The sequence below is a fragment of the Haliotis rubra genome, unplaced genomic scaffold, assembly GCF_003918875.1.
Source record: "Haliotis rubra isolate DU_JTF1 unplaced genomic scaffold, ASM391887v1 Scf109, whole genome shotgun sequence".
NCBI lineage: Eukaryota > Metazoa > Mollusca > Gastropoda > Lepetellida > Haliotidae > Haliotis > Haliotis rubra.
Window position 1 is genome coordinate 383,458 of NW_025764992.1, and position 19,259 is coordinate 402,716.

Here is a 19,259-nt window from a genome sequence, read left to right on the forward strand (position 1 = left end):
CTTTCCTGGGGGCGCTATACAAAGTACGTTTCCTCCGGTCTTGCTTCCAAATGTTTTAGTCACAATCAAGACTTAAAAACTTGACTTCGACTAAATTTAGTTGGTCCCAGATGACCAACCAGAGGTTGGTTTCAAGCGTCAAGAGCTCCTCTTCAACTAGCCAGATGTGGAAACATCCCAGTGCATCCTCATCCCACGCCAGAACGGTTCAATTAACACACTGCATCTTCAGGCGCGATTCTGCGCCAATTGCTTTTCAGCCAGAGCATTGTTACTGCTTTGCTAATGAACATTGGACTTCCATTAGGCACATGTATAATGAGGGGCAGTCGTTCGGGCAGTTGTGTTGCCGTGAAGCAGGATCCGCTGAATGTATCCCCCCTGTTTTAGCAGTCTCCCTGCTGTATTTGTACAGGGAAGGCGTTTCAAGAGGGGCATGGTTGCCTCTTCTGTTAGTGGCAATTCCCTTCGTTTTGGCAGTCCCCATTGACAGGAGCTACCGTCCATGCTTCGCTTGTTTAGCGCCTGTGTACCCAGGCTGCAGTTTTGTCCACCCGCCAGGAATCTTAACACGGTCTTGGACCGCCACCGCGTTGTGTCTTGCAAGCCACTCACGAACACTTCCCTTGCAGACTTGCACAGCGATAGCGACAAGGGTCATGCGCTTGGTGTTAATTGGGTCCAGTTTGAACGACACCGTCATGGTTCTGTGAGTCTGGGTATTTGATTGGGATTTCATCACTATTACCCATGGCAGTTGCCAGCACGAAATGATCGATAGTTCTCTCTTTCGCCTTTATCGTCTGTTGTCGGCGTTGACGACGTTCCTGTGTTACTTTTGTGTTCAGCTGATGTACTCAGTTTGTACATTAAGCGAACCCAAGTTGTCAGAGACATGTGAGCAAAACCATGAGTGTTTCGTGGATACGGACTACCATTATTCATGCGTATAATGTGGCTGGTCTGGTTTCCCCTCATCTACGCCATCCTCATGTACTTCGTACACTTGCCTGGACTATGGCACTTCACAGTAACTGTACAGTGGCATTGATAATGCATGAGTGTTTCTAGATGTCGGACACAGTATTCGCCAATCAGTATCCACACCACATGTGTCCAACGCTTCGGACCATTGGTGCCAGACCAGCACCTCTCCAATCCCCGACGGATATCACCTCATTGTTGTTCGCCACAAAGAACGACGATGTCATGTGGGGAATGAGTTGTTTTGAGAAAACAACTGGGTGTGTCAGTTAAGGAGTCACACTTGAATAGATTCAAGTCCATGCTTTTTACTGCATTCCCTCTTTTCCATTTAAGCGTACATGGCTTACATGCGAATTGCCACTGAGATATAATCCCTCTCTGCCGACCATTCTTCCCGATATCCTTCATGATATTTCTTCCCATGAAGCACGATGAAGCTGTGTGGGAAAAGAGTTGTTCAGAGGGAAACAACTGGGTATGTCACTTAAGGAGTAACACTTGGAAAAACTCAAGTCAATACTTTTTACTGCATTTCCCTATAGCTAATAACGCTTTAAAAATCGTGTGGCCGTTTCCATTTAAGCGTACATGGCTTATATGTGAATGACCACTGAGATGTAATCCCTCTCTGTCGACCAGTCTTCCAGATTCCACGATCGAAGGTGTCTTCGTTCATGATATTCTTCCCACGAGGCATGATGTTGCCATGTGGGAAAAGAGTTGTTCCGAGGGAAACAACTGGGTGTGTCAGTTAAGGAGCAACACTTCGAAAACTCAAGTCACTGCTTTTTACTGCATTCCCTAAAGCTAATCTCGCTTTAAAAAATCGCGTGGTCTTTTTCATTGAAGCCTACATGTCTTCTATTAGTCCAGGAGGAGAATCTCAAAAGGGGCCTAGAAATAGGATTTCGTAGCCTCCCCAGTACTGATTTTGTTTGACACTATTTTCAGTTAGTATGATGTCTTGGGCTCATGAAAAGGCCTGTAATACTCTCAGATTGTGGTATCAGTTTTTTTACAGGCCATTATATGTGGTGGGGGTTTGCGAGCATTTTCGTCACATTTGGTTTGCTGCCCGACAACACCTCAAAGTTAATCATTAATAGTTTTACTACTATCAATCTGATCACTTTCAATTTGACTTCTGTGTACTGCTAAAGGATGTAGAAATTATTTGACATCATTTTGTTTTGAAAACAAAATCAAAATGGCCGCCATCTTGGCCGCCATTTTGTTTTGTAGATGTTTTGCCTTTTCAGCACTTAAATCTACATAAAAATGAACACCGAATGTTTCCATTTACATCCAAAGTTGATACTTTTGATGTGTTTTGACACTTGTTTCTCCTAGAGTGATGGCTTGGGCACAAAACAAGTCATTTTGTATGGTCATATCGTGGTAATTTAATGTTTTACAGCTTATTCTTTGAGACAGGGGTATTTTTGCAATTCTCCGACTTTTCATGGAAATGTGTGTGAGTGATTTATTTAATGGCAGTTGACATTAGTTTTGTTACTAAAACAAGTTGTTTTGTTTCTCTTTACTTCTGGAGTGACGGCATGTTATTAGGGATTTTTATATATTACCCAGAATTCAAAATGGCCGCCATTGTAGTTTAACTACATATACTTAGTGGAGGACTAAATTTGTACTGATATGAAATCCAAACAAATCATTTGGTGTCTAATGTTTAATACAGTATAGGAATAGAGCTAAATTTCAATGATAGGGTCAATCAGAGCTTCACACTCCTAAAATATTTGATGAATTAACATGATCCAAAAGTGTTTGAAAACTATGCTTCATGGCCGATAACTACGTATAAGCTTTGGTTGTAGGCTTTCAAATTGTTCTATCAGATAACTCTTAATCACATTTGATACATCCATAAGCTTGCAATTAACCCTCCTTTTCACTTTCTTTCATTTCATATGTTACTTCATGTCAGAATCGGACCTGTGAAGGTCCGGGTTAGAATTGATCTTCAATAACCCATGCTTGTCGTAAGAGGCGACAAACGGGATCTGGTTGTCAGGCTCGCTGACTGGGTTGACACATGTCATCGTATCCCAATTGCACAGATTGATGTTCATGCTGTTGATCCCTGGATTGTCTGGTCCAGACTCGATTATTTACAGACTGTCGCCATATAGCTGGAATATTGCTGAGTGCGATGTAAAACTAAACTCACTCACTCACTCATGTCAGAATCGGAGTCATCTACTGGCAACAAGTCAAAGGTGTTCGGGCAACAATCATCTGCCATACAAAAAGACATGCCTATGTGCACACTATATCATTCTATATCTATGCTCCAACTGGTGAAGGAATGTTCATGATTGGTTGCAGAGACTGTTTCCAAAATGGACTTTGTAGTTTACTCGTTCAATGTGATGTTTCAGACTGTTGGATGTTGGTGGGAGGTTTTCATTCAATATCTTGTGTCATCTACAGACATCACTGGATTATTTGGTACATGGATAGAACTCACAAACTGGCCACAAGATGTAATGAGTGTTTCTTGAACATCCAAATTGTCATCCATTTGTTGTGTGAAGCTTCTCATCCCTGGGCTTTACAGCCTTTTTGGGAATCAATGTAGAAAAGGTTTTCAGGTTCAGTCGATGTAAAGGTGACCACAAGTTTGTCCTGGAAGAGTTCAATCGACTACTTATGAAGTTATCCCATTGCTCTGCCCCAATCTGTTTAACGTGCAAGAGGATGTGAATCATATCCTTTGGGACAACAACTCCACTTCCAATGTTCACAAGCTGCAGACATCATTCATTTTGAAGATTGAATGGATTTGTCATCAACCTTGATGTGAACATGGACATTTCTAGTGTTCATTTTACAATGGCCCATTCAGATGGAACATTAAGAAAGAGCATCAAAAGCGGATTGTTAAATGAACTTTAAAGGAAGCTTTTGGTCCTTCGCTGCTTATACTAGCAGAAGAGAGAATGTTGCCAGTTCATATAGTTGATGGAATGGCAAAATTGCAAATGTTCAGAAAGGAGCTGCTTCCACATTTGGACACTTGGCTGATATGCATTGGGACAACTTCACTTCAATTCTGAATCGAACAGACTGCATTAGAGTTGATGTTGTTTGGGACAGGTATGCCAGACAAGAGTCAATCAAAGCAGGGGAGCAAATCAAAGAGGATCGCAACGGCGCTTAGAAGTCAAGATTGTTGGCAAAAACAAACCACTGCCAAGACAATGGGACAAAACCATCAGCAGTCCTGTCAACAAGTCTAGTCTTGTTGCATGTATGAACGCGATCGATGGTGTTCTGTTGGTCCAGCCATGCTACCTGTTGGTAAAGCCTGAGTCACACCGATGTAGTTCTTAGGACGCCCTGCCCTGTCCAAACAATAACTGTAAAGTGAGTAAACCGGATAGAACGTGTAACTTTTGTATAAATTACAATGCTAGTTTGATCATAAACAGTTCTCAGTACGCCTGTCTCGTCTTTACCCGTGCCCCAGAGACAGTTGTTGTTACGTTTAGAGTGGGTAAAATTGCCCGTTCACCCCGTGTGGACAACGTTTTCAAGCAGTCCAATCCGTCCATAGTCACTTTATATCCCTTCTGAACTAAACCCATCTCGTTCGTAATACGCACAACCCCGTTCTAACTCATTCTTCTAAACCAACTCATTTTCAGGCACTTCTTCCCGTTCTCACTACTTTCTCACTCCGTTTCTAGTGCGTGCAATCATAATAGCAATCACTTCCTGGTTCGATTTGTATAAATACCCTGCCCATTCTTATTCCGTTCTCAGTTTCAAGGTGGAAACATTGACATCACCATGCCTCCAAGGAAGAAGAAGGGTGAACATCTAATTTATAAAGGGGTCAATGCGTTCAAGAAGTTCATCAAACATGGGAGGGGTGATTCTCAAGAAATTGTAGAAGGACTCATGATCATCAAAGGCGGAGCTCCTCCATCAGTTGATGATAATGTCCCACAGCTATTCACCTCTCAGGTTTAAGCCAGTTCCTCACCCAACACGTTCTTGTGTTTTCCTTCTTTCTTGCACTACCAACTCATTGTACTCTTGCTCTGCTTCCGATAAAAACTGCAGGAAACCAGCATTCAATATTTTGACAGCTGCAAACTTGTTCATAGAAACTCTATCCCAAATGACGACCATGTTAAAACGCATGTGTATATGTACCCTACCTTGTCATATCGTAATGCACACAGAGTTGACATAGTAAGAACTGCATGAGAACTACATAAACATACTAACAACGAGTAGAACGTAATGAGAACCCATTGCAAACTGTTAGAACCGTGTACTACAAGCTTCTTCAGAACGATTCATTTTGTTTTGAACATATTTGCTTGGAATAGCGACTAACTAGAGTTCAGTAGAGTTCTGCAAGCGGGATGGACCAGGTTGAAACTGTACAAAGCGTATTGCAATTGATGCCGGACTGCACTACGTCTGCACACGTACCCAATAAGATTGAAGCGCCCGCGTGATTCGTTCATAGTATGGCAATTCCGTTCTTAGTATGGCAATCTCATTTTAAGTACGTTATTACTCCGTCCCATTTTAGAACGTGTAGAACGTTCGACATGGGGAATTGACTTACAGAAGTCCTCTGAAAATCACCAACAAACATTGTCACAATTGGGTGACAATTTGGATGTTCAAGAAACTCTCATTACATCTTGTGGCCAGTTTGTGAGTTCTATGTATGTACCAAATAATCCAGTGATGTCTGTAGATGACACAAGATATTGAATGAAAACCTCCCACCAACATCCAACAGTCTAAGACATCACATTGAACGAGTAAACTACAAAGTCCATTTTGGAAACAGTCTCTGCAACCAATCATGAACATTCCTTCACCAGTTGACCATGGTTGGAGCAGTTTTGTGATGGTCAGCTATTCTGATGTCGAGAGATCCTGCTCCCGATGGATTGGTTGAACTGACATCATGTAAATGCAAAAAGTCAGCATGCCAGCAGAAAGAATGATATAGTGTGCACAGAGGCATGTCTTTTTGTATGGCAGATGATTGTTGCCTGAACACCTTTGACTTTTTGCCAGTAGATGACTCCGATTCTGACATGAGTGAGTTTAGTTTTACGCACTCGGTGATATTCCAGCTATATGGCGACAGTCTGTAAATAATCGAGTCTGGACCAGACAATCCAGGGATCAACAGCATGAACATCAATCTGTGCAATTGGGATACGATGACATGTGTCAACCCAGTCAGCGAGCCTGACAACCAGATCCCGTTAATTAAGCCTCTTACGACAAGCATGGGTTATTGAAGATCAATTCTAACCCTGGACCTTCACAGGTCCGATTCTGACATGAAGTAACATATGAAATGAAAGAAAGTGAAAAGGAGGGTTAATTGCAAGCTTATGGATGTATCAAAAGTGATTAAGAGTTATCTGATAGAATAATTTGGATGCCTACAACCAAAGTTTAGACGTAGTTATCGGCCATGAAGCATAGTTTTCAAACACTTTTGGATAATGTTATTTCATCAAATATTTTAGGAGTGTGAAGCTTTGATTGACCCTATCATTGAAATTTAGCTCTATTCCTATACTGTATTAAACATTAGACACCATATGAGTTGTTTGGATTTCATATCAGTACAAATTTAGTCCTCCACTAAGTATATGTAGTTAAACTACAATGGCGGCCATTTTGGCGGCCATTTTGAATTCTGGGTAATATATAAAAATCCCTAATAACATGCCGTCACTCTAGAAGTAAAGAGAAAACAAAACAACTTGTTTAGTAACAAAACTAATGTCAACTGCCATTGAATAAATCACTCACACACATTTCCATGAAAAGTCGGAGAATTGCAAAAATACCCCTGTCTCAAAGAATAAGCTGTAAAACATTAAATTACCACGATATGACCATACAAAATGACTTGTTTTGTGCCCAAGCCATCACTCTAGGAGAAACAAGTGTCAAAACACATCAAAAGTATCAACTTTGGATGTAAATGGAAACATTCGGTGTTCATTTTTATGTAGATTTAAGTGCTGAAAAGGCAAAACACGACAAAACAAAATGGCGGCCAAAATGGCGGCCATTTTGATTTTGTTTTCAAAACAAAATGATGTCAAATAATTTCTACATCCTTTAGCAGTACACAGAAGTCAAATTGAAAGTGATCAGATTGATAGTAGTAAAACTATTAATGATTAACTTTGAGGTGTTGTCGGGCAGCAAACCAAATGTGACGAAAATGCTCGCAGACCCCCACCACATATAATGGCCTGTAAAAAAAACCTGATACCACAATCTGAGAGTATTACAGGCCTTTTCATGAGCCCAAGGCATCATACTAACTGAAAATAGTGTCAAACAAAATCAGTACTGGGGAGGCTACGAAATCCTATTTCTAGGCCCCTTTTGAGATTCTCCTCCTGGACTAATAGAAGACATGTAGGCTTCAATGAAAAAGACCACGCGATTTTTTAAAGCGAGATTAGCTTTAGGGAATGCAGTAAAAAGCAGTGACTTGAGTTTTCGAAGTGTTGCTCCTTAACTGACACACCCAGTTGTTTCCCTCGGAACAACTCTTTTCCCACATGGGGAGGCTACGATTTGAAAATTTTCAGCTGCCTCCTCCTGGACTATATGCGAATTACCACTAAGAGATAGTCACTGTCTGTTGACAATTCTGCCAGGTGCAACAAAGATACCTTCCACCTATGCTTTTTCTTCCCATTAAGCACGCCGACGAAGTATGGGAAAAGAGTTGTTCCAGGAGAACAACTGGGTGTGTCAGTTACGGAGTAACGCTTGGGTTAATCTGAGTCACTGCTTTTTACTACATTTCCCCAAAGCTAATAAGGCTTTAAAAATCGTCTGGTATATTCCATTTAAGACTACGTGTCTTATATGCGTATTACCACTGCCTGATCGTCCCTCGCTGTCCGATCTAGGTGCAACAACGGTTTTCCACCACCGAGGCGCACTTGATAACATTGACCGAGCTGTCTTTGTTTACCTTGTGAGGCGATCCCCACAGATGACACGCCCTCCATCCTGCCTGTCCGATAAATGTGCAGGAAGTAAGTAGTGCAGGATTAGTTAAAAATTTAGTAAAATCTAAATATTTTTTATATTTGTATACTTATCCTGCACTACTTATGATAAGGGCCCACCCTGCGCTTTAAGCTACCTCCCCTCTTTGTTTTCATCTGTGGGATTTACGGCAATAATCAGAGGTGGCTGACCTCACCTTCCGGTGATGCGTGCGCAGACGGATGTTTACCCGAGACCAGGAAGTGATCACAGTCTACACTTTCAACATCAATCGTCTGGCACAGCCACGTTTCGAGTCGTAAGCAATAAGTGCAGGAAGTAAGTTGTGCAGGATAAGTATACAAATATAAAAAATATTTAGATTTTACTAAAATGGACATTTAAATGCTTATATGTACCCCAAGGAGGACTTTCTTCAAAGAATTCATAACCTCTACAGGTTTGTATAATTCTGTAGGGATTATATGATGTTCTGTGTGTTATATGATGTTCTGTTGGTTTATATGATGTTCTTTATGGATTATATGATGTTCTGTATAGGATATACTCTGACAACCCTGTAGATTTTGGGATGTCAGTAATATGATTTGCCTGATTTGTTGTTCTGTATCAGGTTCTGGGGATGAGTCATCTGGCAGTGTTCATGAAATAAAGGGAAAAAAGGTGATTGGGATAGGACTGGGGAACATCTTCCAGGGTGGCCCAATCAAACTCCGCTCTGCTCCCAAAACCAAAGAAGCACCTCCCGTGGAGACCAAAAAACACCCTGAAGTAAAGGTGAAGAAACACACTCTCTTCTATGCTTTCATTGCATTATGAAGCTTGTGCAGCTCATATGTAATTAATCCATTTCTTTTTACAATCATTTGTTTTGTATCAGCCTTGTTAGTAGTAGCAGCTTTTCATTTCAAGACATTCAAGGTTTCTGCAAAAGATTTGGTCTGGTAGAACACAGTGTGTCTGATTCAAGCAATTTGCAATGGATGAGAGTACTTTAGGAAACCATTCTTTTGTTCATATTGTATGTAAACACTTGTCCAGCTTTGTGGACTGGTCAACCATATGGTTACTAATCTTCAGGAGCAGGCCAAACCACCACCACACCAGGAGCCAGCCCGACCTCCCATGGAGCCAGTCCGACCTCCCATGGAGCCAGTCCGGCCACCCCCTCCTGAACCCACCAAGGCCCCCGTAGCTGAACCTGTTACAACTGAGGTGGTCAAGAGAGAGAAGAAAGGTAGGGCTTAATGAACAGGATTTGTCCCTAGAATCTGTGTAATTGTATGTTGCTTATGTTGTCGTGTCTTTGGCGAGTTACAAATATGCAGACACGTTTATGGATATAATGAGGTGTGTTGCCGTGATATCCTTCATGTGTTATTGTGATGGCCTCATGTTTTGGGTATGTGGCTGGTAGGATGCTCGGACATGTTTCATACACTGTCGACAATATCATTCCTTAAAATGATATATCTCTGTTTTTTTGTATGACAGATATTGCCCAAATTCCTTTCAATGCATTTCCAGTAAGTTTTACTGCATGATGTGATAGATTTCAAGTAGGTGGCCATGAGCATGATATATTTCCAGTAGGCAGCCCTGAGTGTGATATATTTCCAGTTGGCGACCCTAAGTGGATATATGTTCAGTAGGCAGTCCTGAGTGTGATATATTTCCAGTAGGTAGCCCTGAGTGTGATATATTTCCAGTAGGCAGTCCTGAGTGTGATATATTTCCAGTAGGCAGTCCTGAGTGTGATATATTTCCAGTAGGCGGCCCTTACTGGATATGTGTCCAGTAGGCAGCCCTGAATGTGATATATTTCCAGTAGGTGGCCCTGAGTGTGATATATTTCCAGTAGGCAGTCCTGAGTGTGATATATTTCCAGTAGGTAGCCTTGATCATGGAACATTTCCAGTAGGCAGCCCAGAGTATGATATAATGCCAGTAGAATACCCTGTGTATAATATATTTTGCTGTAGGCTACCAATATGACTATGGACATCATGAATTTCCAGTAAGTTGCGAAGACTTAAGGACGCGATAGATTTCCAGTAGCCTACCAAGGTGTGTGATATATTTCTACTAGACATCCGTTATCATGGCATGTGTCCAGTTGGTGCCCTTATTCAAATGGCAAATTGTTGATAGCTGTTCTGGTTGCTTTGACAAGTGTGTATATATCTTTTCAGTAAACAGAGCAGTAGTGAGATTCTCCTATACAGCAGAACAACCTGATGAATTGTCCTTGAAGGAAGGGGAGACCATCTCAGTAATTGACACCAAACTGGAGGACGAGGGATGGTGGAAGGGAGAAGCCAATGGCAGAGTTGGTGTCTTCCCAGACAATTTTGTAGAACTCCTCCCAGAAGAAGTAAGTGTGATAGTCTTTGTTTTGGGACTATTTAGAATAGTTTTGTCTTAATGTCTCCATTATATTAGATGTCTCAATAAAGATATTGCTTTCCATAAATCCGCTATCTAAATGGTCTACATTTATTGTCCCCCCGCGGCAACGCAGAATGGGGGACTATGTATTCAGCGTCCTTCCGTCCATCCATCCGTATGTCCCGATTCTTGTTAACGTGATATCTCATGAACTGTTGTACTCAATGTCTTCCAATTTGGTGACAACCTACATTGAGGGATTATGCAGACACCAGTCGATTTTGGTGACCTATATTCAAAGTCACCCCACTACTTTGCCCACTTTTCAAACTCTGTTAACACGATATGTCATGAACTGTTGTACCCAATGTTTTCAAATTTGGTGACAGCCTACATTGCGGGATTACACAGACACCAGTCGATTTTGGTGACCTTGACCTCATTTTCAAGGTCACCATGCCACTTTGACCACTTTTCAAACTCTTGTTAACGCAATATGTCATTAAACATTGTATCCCATGTCTTCAATTGTGTTGACAGCCTACATTGGGTGAATATACAGACACCAGTCATTTCAGGCATCTTTTATCTGACAAAAATATAAAAAGTAGTAAATATGTTATAAATATTTTGTTCTTCTTTAGCAGCGGGGGACATTGCCATATTAGTGGCAAACACTTGTTATCTGTGAACTTATCATAAACGCCTATCAAACTGTAAAATTGCAGGCTCCCAAACCCAAGAAGCCTCCACCCCCATCCATCTCCACCATACCCAAGGCCCCTCCAGGGGGCCGGGGAGCCAAGCCTGGTCTGTACCCCAAGTTGCCTGACAGGGTCCCTGCTGCTGACCCCCATGAGTCCAAGAAACATGACACAAAACATGATGGGAAACACAAGACAGAAGCACCAAGCAACAAGATCAAAGACCATACAGGTAAATACTACAAACTGGGTTGACATGTGAAGGCAGGGTGTTGTAGGAAGGCTGGGTTGACATGTGAAGGCAGGGTGTTGTAGGAAGGCTGGGTTGACATGTGAAGGCAGGGTGTTGTAGGAAGGCTGGGTTGACATGTGAAGGCAGGGTGTTGTAGGAAGGCTGGGTTGACATGTGAAGGCAGGGTGTTGTAGGAAGGCTGGGTTGACATGTGAAGGCAGGGTGTTGTAGGAAGGCTGGGTTGACATGTGAAGGCAGGGTGTTGTAGGAAGGCTGGGTTGACATGTGAAGGCAGGGTGTTGTAGGAAGGCTGGGTTGACATGTGAAGGCAGGGTGTTGTAGGAAGGCTGGGTTGACATGTGAAGGCAGGGTGTTGTAGAAAGGCTGGGTTGACATGTGAAGGCAGGGTGTTGTAGGAAGGCTGGGTTGACATGTGAAGGCAGGGTGTTGTAGGAAGGCTGGGTTGACATGTGAAGGCAGGGTGTTGTAGGAAGGCTGGGTTGACATCTGAAGGCAGGGTCTTGTAGGAAGGCTGGGTTGTCATGTGAAGGCAGGGTTGACATGTGAAGGCAGGGTGTTGTAGGAAGGCTGGGTTGACATGTGAAGGCAGTGTGTTGTAGGAAGGCTGGGTTGACATGTGAAGGCAGGGTGTTGTAGGAAGGCTGGGTTGACGTGTGAAGGCAGGGTGTTGTAGGAAGGCTGGGTTGTCAATGTCAGTCAGAGTGTTCTGGGAAGGCTGGGTTAACATGTGAAGGCAGGGTTTTGTGGGAAGGCTGGGTTGTCAATGTCAGTCAGGGTGTGGGAAGGCTGGGTTGTAAGCTGGGTTGTCAGTCAGGGTGTTGTGGGAAGACTGGGTTGTCAGTGTCAGTCAGGGTGTTGTGGGAAGGCTGGGTTGTCAATGTCAGTCAGGGTGTTGTAGGAAGGCTGGGTTGTCAATGTCAGTCAGGGTGTTGTAGGAAGGCTGGGTTGTCAATGTCAGTGAGGGTGTTGTGGGAAGGCTGGGTTGTCAGTGAGGGTGTTGTGGGAAGGCTGGGTTGTCAGTGAGGGTGTTGTGGGAAGGCTGGGTTGTCAATGTCAGTCAGGGTGTTGTAGGAAGGCTGGGTTGTCAATGTCAGTCAGGGTGTTGTAGGAAGGCTGGGTTGTCAATGTCAGTCAGTGGATTTCATGGAAAGACTGAATTGTGATGGGAAGGCCATGATGTTAGATAAAATGGAAGATATAGCTCTTAGTAAATGATTATGATGAAGGGACTGTTTTGAACATGGAAGACAACATTGTGTATGGAATGCTATCAGTGATGCTGCATGCATATATAAACTATGGCTATAACAAACTCGAAGGGATCACTTGCTTCAGTTTGACATCACCATAGTTTGTTTTGCACCATTCGACTATAATATAGTAAGTGAAGGGGCCTGAAAACAGTTTGTTGTAAGTTAGTTTGTTATAAACCTTGTGGACTATACTCTAAAAAGAGGGTTACAATATTTAATAGTGTAGTGTTGTCAGTAGTCTGTAGTGTTCTCAGTGTACATTGTGTTCTGTTGCCTATCTCTTGTCAGCTCATGTGAAGGGACCTCCGCCTCCGAAGCCGACACGTAAGATTTCTCTGCATCCACACATTTATTGCTATTTATGTAGCCTGCCTTTCACTGATTCATGTATAACTTATATCCAGCCTGTTTATGCAAGCTTTCCATGTGTGTGGCTAGAATCAGGCTGAGCTGCACACAAGCGAGCTTATCACATGGGTGAAGACATGCTTGTCACCTACCTGAGGCTGAGGGTCAGCTCACACACCTACCTGCAGTTGTGGAGGGGTTACATTGCCACGTACATTGCGCGGTCATTATATATTATTGTTTCATACACCAGCAAGGACAATGCATGTTCAACATAGACATATGGTATCTATGAAGCTGTGTGACAATGCTCAACACAAGCAATGACATCTTGTAGATGTGGTACTGCCAAGAACAAATTGATATGAACAATGTTTAGGTTGCTTGAACATGTATGGACAAGAAGGTGTGTTATATAAAAGCGGGTTCACTGTCAGCAACAACCCGGCCATAGCTTCATGTAGGTATGTTAGATAACGGCGGGTTCACTTCCAGGTCTTAACATCATATAGGTTGGTCAATGTCAGTTACAACCGGGTCTTAACATCATATAGGTGTGTTATATACAAGCAAAGGCATTGGATACTATAATAGATACAAGCAGGTTCACTGTCACCAACAACCCGGCCATAGCTACATGCAGGTATGTTAGATAACGGCGGGTTCACTTCCAGGTCTTAACATCATATAGGTTGGTCAATGTCAGTTACAACCGGGTCTTAACAACATATAGGTTGGTCAATGTCAGTTACAACCGGGTCTTAACGTCATATAGGTTGGTCAATGTCAGTTACAACCGGTCTTAACATCATATAGGTTGGTCAATGTCAGTTACAACCGGGTCTTAACAACATATAGGTGTGTTATATACAAGCAAAGGCACCGGATACTATGATAGATACAAGCAGGTTCACTGTCAGCAACTACCAGGTCTTATCAAAATGGTACAGTGCGTTATATACAAGCAGGTTCATGGTACACTGTTTTGATAATGGACATTTATAAAGCGCTTGTATCCAAGTATTTGTGCATGCTCATAGCGCTGAGACAATATTACCCCGATTAACCCAAGATGCCTGCGAGGCGCTAGGTAGTTAACAGTCATGTGACTTATCCCACCGGGTACCCATTCCCATCTTGGTGAAGATTTGCCTAAGGTGAGACCACATGTGTCACACTTGTTTCATTGTGGGCACAGGGGTTCGAATCACTGTTTGGACATTAATTTTTTTATATAAAAATCTAGACTTTTGCAATCATATATTGTTTTTATATGTTATGATTAACATATTTTTCAAATTCAAACAAAACCGGCGAAGAATTAAAGATTTTAGAACACTCTTCCACTACACTCATTATATAATATAAATAAATATTAATCATAACAACAAAAATATAAAAACAATATATGATTGCAAAAGTCTAGATTTATATTTTCAAAAATTATTTGTCCAAACAGTGATTGCACCCCTGTGGTTGTGAGGCCGGATTGAAGTCCTTGCCCCGATTTCTCGAAACAAACTTAAGTCTGAGTTTTTACTCAAATTTGAGAAAACGCAGGAAAATGCATTTCCCAGAATAATCTGAAATCAATATTAAACTCAAACTTAGTAGACAATTTGAGTTTGGTGGATAGATTACTTAAGTTGTTTGGGGTTTTTTTATTTAAAAAATGCAGTTGAGTTAAAAATTCAGCTGTTTCAAATTGTCAAACTCAGTTTGAAATTTGAGTAAAAACTTAAGTTTGTTTTGAGAAATCGGGGCCTGGATACTTAGTCACCCGTCCACTGTCCATGACCAACGTTGCTTAACTTCACCTGATTTGTGACCCATACTCTATGCACAAGCTTGTTCATGGTAGTTTGGGTACACTGTATTATATACAAGCAGGTTTATGGTACAATATATGCGATATATAAAGCATGTTTATGCTACACGTTGCAATACAGAAGCAGGCTCATGGTACACTGTGTTATATACAAGCAGCAACACTAGATCTGGCTACATGTAGATGTCTTATATACAAGCATGTTCATGGTACACTCTCAGGAACAATCAGTTTTTGATACCAAGCAGGTCATTTTGTCACACTTTAGACTGGACGGTACATTGTACATTGTATGTCCTGCTGCTTCAGAATCCACCAACGATCGGGTGGCTCCCCCCATCTACAGCTGCCAAAAAACCCTTTGTCCCTCCCCCTGTGGGCAAAAAGCCTCCTCCCCCAAAACCCGAACCCCCAAAGCCAACTGAGCCTGCCAAAGTGGAGAGTAAACCCGTGGCCCTGACATCCACCACTGACTCTAGAACAAAGGACAGTCAGGAAGGCAATGGGCTCGCAGATGATAAGGAGACTCCTGGCCAATCAGACCAGGGTAATATTCTTGTCGTCGTCATTACTGTTGTTTTAGTTACTGCTTGGTAAAGGTATTTAGTGTCTTGAAGTTTGAAGTACACCTCGGCGCACATTTTCCAGATTTTCACATACATGGATACATTCTTTGCTTGCTCTGTTCTTCGATGCCTGCAGCATGTATAGCCCGTCATTCCCCACTCACCGACATTGATGGTCCAGTGTGTGACCGGTCACCAAGCATGTACCACTAACACTGACCACGCCTTGTTGTGTTCATGTTGTATTATCTCCCCTGTTCACATGCTAAAGCTACCTTCATTGCTGTAGCAACAAGCATTGTTCATACACTCCCTTCCTCGCTCACTATTCCCAAAACCTTGTGTTTGTTTTGTGTTGTTCACAGCTTGGTCCTGCATGGTTGTGTTGGGAAGCTCAGCCATGTTTTGTGTTATACTGATCCAAGGCTGCATGCTTGTGTTGGGTAGATATGACTGTGTTCTGTGTTGTACTTACAATTACTCCATGAAAACTTAAGGGTGCTCAGGGACCTGTTTCAGAAAGGGATCATGATGCTTATGACTATTGTAACTCTTTTTCTAAAAGTTATGACTGTCGTAGAGCTATGATCGCTACACAATACATGCAGACAGTGTTTCTCGGGGCCCCTGTTGTATGGTAAACTGGGGACCCCTAAAACTCAATCATTTAACATTAGGGTGATGACAATAACTTTCATGCATTGTTTTGGCCACTGTGATTGTAATGAATATCTGAGCATGTTCTGTGGTAAACTTATCTGAAGGCTGCATGAGTGTGTCAGGTAATTCTGATAAGAGTTGTGCTTGGGTTGACGTATGTATAAATAAATTTTGTTGGAATGTTTATGGTAACAGTTGGAGATACTGACTGACTGAGCATGGAGATGTATTGGTACAGTGACACATGGCTATGGTCTCTATGAGGAGGTTCTGTAGTATGTTGTGTATGCCTGGTGAAGGGATTGATGTTCTGGTACACGTCTCATCAATACCTTGGTTTAGTTCATTCACGACTTGACAGATCCACTGTCATTGACCTCTTGTCATGTCTACAGTGTCAGGTTTGCACAGTGACCAAAATCTTTAGAGAATTCACTTTTTTCACTTCTTCCCCTTTTTAATAAGTTATTTCCTAATGTACTGATTTCTAAAAAATGATTAGTGACTTGATAATTAGTATTTTTATTTCTCCAAACAGAAATAAGTCAAATGTTAAACCCTTACTTATTTATTGTCGCTATTTATGAATTGTTTATGAGTGCTATGATTTGAACCAGTTCAACTTTTTCTTATTTAACCCCCTCCCCCACTCACACAAAGCCCCCTTAACTATATTTTTAATAATTGTTTCCTTCCCCCTTAGCATTTGGAAGAAATGGAAAATAAAATGTTTGAAGTTGGGACAAATAGTTAAGTGTCACACTACTTCCAACAGCTTTGGTCTGATTATATAAAATCTAGATTGGCTCAACTCTCAAGCAAACAATATATTCCTTGATTCCTGGAATATCAAAAGTGGAATTATATGCCATTCTATTCCTTAATCTTGAAAATGCTAACTGTAGTTACATACAGAATAGGTCATTTATGGACCATGCTAGGTTTTTTATGTTGTTAGAATGGGTATTGAATGGCCACAATGGCTGTTGGGTATGAACACTACTTGGAAGATAGAGCAACTGGAAAACTTAGCAATGTTTCGTGATTTTGCTGGAGACTTTCATTACATCAATGTGGGGACATTCTCCTATATAGTGATCAAGTTTTAACTTTTCTGTTGACAAACTTACCAAGAAAATACACCTATCTGGAACTTTGAATGTTCACTATCAGCCATTGTGTTGGATGGTAAATGTACACTGTAGATGTAAAATCTGCTCAGCACCACATCCAACTTCCACTGTAACAGTTTGAAAGTTTTGAATGTTTTACAATTTACACTGTGCATGTAGACAATTATGTGTCAGTTTGTGCCTAAACCTGTAGAGTCCACAGCCTGAAAATGGCTCTTAGGACCATTTTTGTTACATACTACTCACACTTTGCTAAGGATCACAAAAATGCACAAATTTTCTTAAACATAGATTTATAATTTGAAATTGTATCCATTTAAAACTGGATAAATGATGATATGGTAACACATCTTTAGGAAAACAGCCACTTTAAGCTAATCGTGTGCACTTTATACATGTGTAACCATAAAAATGGTTTTCATGGTACTAATCAACCATTTTGCAAATCATGGAATGAGTCATTGACAAGTACACAACACCTGTCAGTAGCAGGTATGGGATCCACAAGATGCAGTGACATACTGAAACCTAGGATCCATGCTAATAGGCTTAGAAATTTAAACCAGGTTTGACCCCACATCATAGTTTTCTGTAGAATCAGTGATTTGATCCTTAGCAAAGTGTGAATAGTATAGTTTACTGTTTTTATGTGGTATTTATGCGCTGATCATACAAGACTGGACTGGGGCTTCGGACTAGCTACTAAAGTCACAGACTGAAGTGTTATCTTGATAAATGAACTAGCACCCATAACGATGTGAAGTTTGAGCAAGACAAATTAGTCTAAATTAGGGCTCTAATGATTCAATAAATTTACTTGTATCCCTTCATGAATTCAAATCCTTGTTGACAATCACTAAAATGGAATATTCGCAATTTTTTAAAGGGATGTTTTTACCCGAATTTGTTATTATTTATCAAAGTGAGTGGAAAAAGGACTATATCCAAGCCAGGCTGGTGAATTATCAATTCTTTTGTACATTATTTGAAATTAATGGATAAATTAACTCTGTCAACAAGGTCCAAACACATAGAATATATTTTGTTATTGTTTCACGGAATACAATCAATAATATATCAACTGCTGATTTGTAATTGTAGTTATAACCCAGTAGTTGTATGTATCATATTCATCTCAGAGTGTATGTGGGGGTGGGGTAGATTAGTGGTTAAAGCGTTCAGTCATTACGCCGAAGACCCGGGTTCAATTCCTCACATGGGTACAATGTGTGAAGCCCATTTCTGGTGTGATATTGCTGGAATATTGCTAAAAGCGGCGTAAAACTTAACTCACTCACTCACTCACACTCATGGTGGATTTATTACAGCTTTAGTCTAAATGGTATCAAAATTTTATGGAACAAAGTCCTAGATTAATATTAATGTAAAATTGGTTTACTTTGCATTCCGCTGTGCCCAGGAGAAGCAGGTGAGCCAGCATGTTAATGTTATATTGAACGTCTCCTGTGTTGTGTGTGAATGATGAGAATACCAAATAGCTGCATGTGTTTCATATGAAAAATATGAATATGTATTTGAAGAAAAGTAGCCTAAAGCTAAATAGTTTTAAGATTGTATGACTGGTACATCTAAGCTGACTTAAGCCATTGTATTTTTTTAAAGAAAAGTTTGTGATTTCAAATAATGTTTTAGGAATGTTATATGGGTGCCCTGAAGCCTTGTATTATTGAACTGCTCTTTACCGAAGAGGGGTGGTGGGGTAGCCTAGTGGTTAAAGTGTTCACTTATCATGTGCTGAAGACCCGGGTTCAATTCCCCGCATTGGTACAATGTGTGAACCCCTTTCTGGTGTCTTCCGGCGTGATATTGCTAGAATATTGCTAAAACACTGTTATGTCAAACTTTGATGTGTTGTCTCATAGTCAGTGTTTTGTCCGTGCATATTCTGTATCTAATCATCATTTTGTTTTGGTCCATGGATAATTTAAAGTATCATGTAAGTCCCTTCATCTCTGACACAACAGTGTTTGTAATACAGAAGAACAGCCGTAGTTTTATAAGCTTGTCATTGATCACTGGATTCCAACATGCAAGCTACGGAATTATTCCAGCAATTCCTTATGAC

The 19,259-nt window shown here is 41.1% G+C and overlaps 1 protein-coding gene and 1 long non-coding RNA gene across 7 annotated transcripts in view; one reads left to right on the forward strand and one right to left on the reverse strand.

Annotated features, from left to right (window-relative positions):
• Nucleotides 1–19,259, forward strand: part of LOC124282488 (CD2-associated protein-like) — a 49,888-nt gene that overhangs the window by 21,068 nt on the left and 9,561 nt on the right. For 5 of the 6 annotated variants that reach the window (XM_046718501.1, XM_046718507.1, XM_046718513.1 and 2 more), the window contains exons 6-10: nt 8,654–8,817; nt 9,121–9,277; nt 10,233–10,414; nt 11,157–11,364; nt 12,927–12,962. In XM_046718501.1, the coding sequence (XP_046574457.1) occupies nt 8,654–8,817; nt 9,121–9,277; nt 10,233–10,414; nt 11,157–11,364; nt 12,927–12,962 (747 nt within the window). The remainder of the gene's footprint in view (nt 1–8,653; nt 8,818–9,120; nt 9,278–10,232; nt 10,415–11,156; nt 11,365–12,926; nt 12,963–19,259) is intronic. The other variant, XM_046718522.1, reaches the window with a different exon arrangement.
• Nucleotides 1,272–7,697, reverse strand: LOC124282540. The gene is made up of 4 exons (XR_006900184.1): nt 7,627–7,697; nt 1,599–1,845; nt 1,457–1,458; nt 1,272–1,306 (listed from the first exon to the last, which is right to left on the reverse strand). It is a non-coding gene; the product is annotated as an uncharacterized LOC124282540 (long non-coding RNA).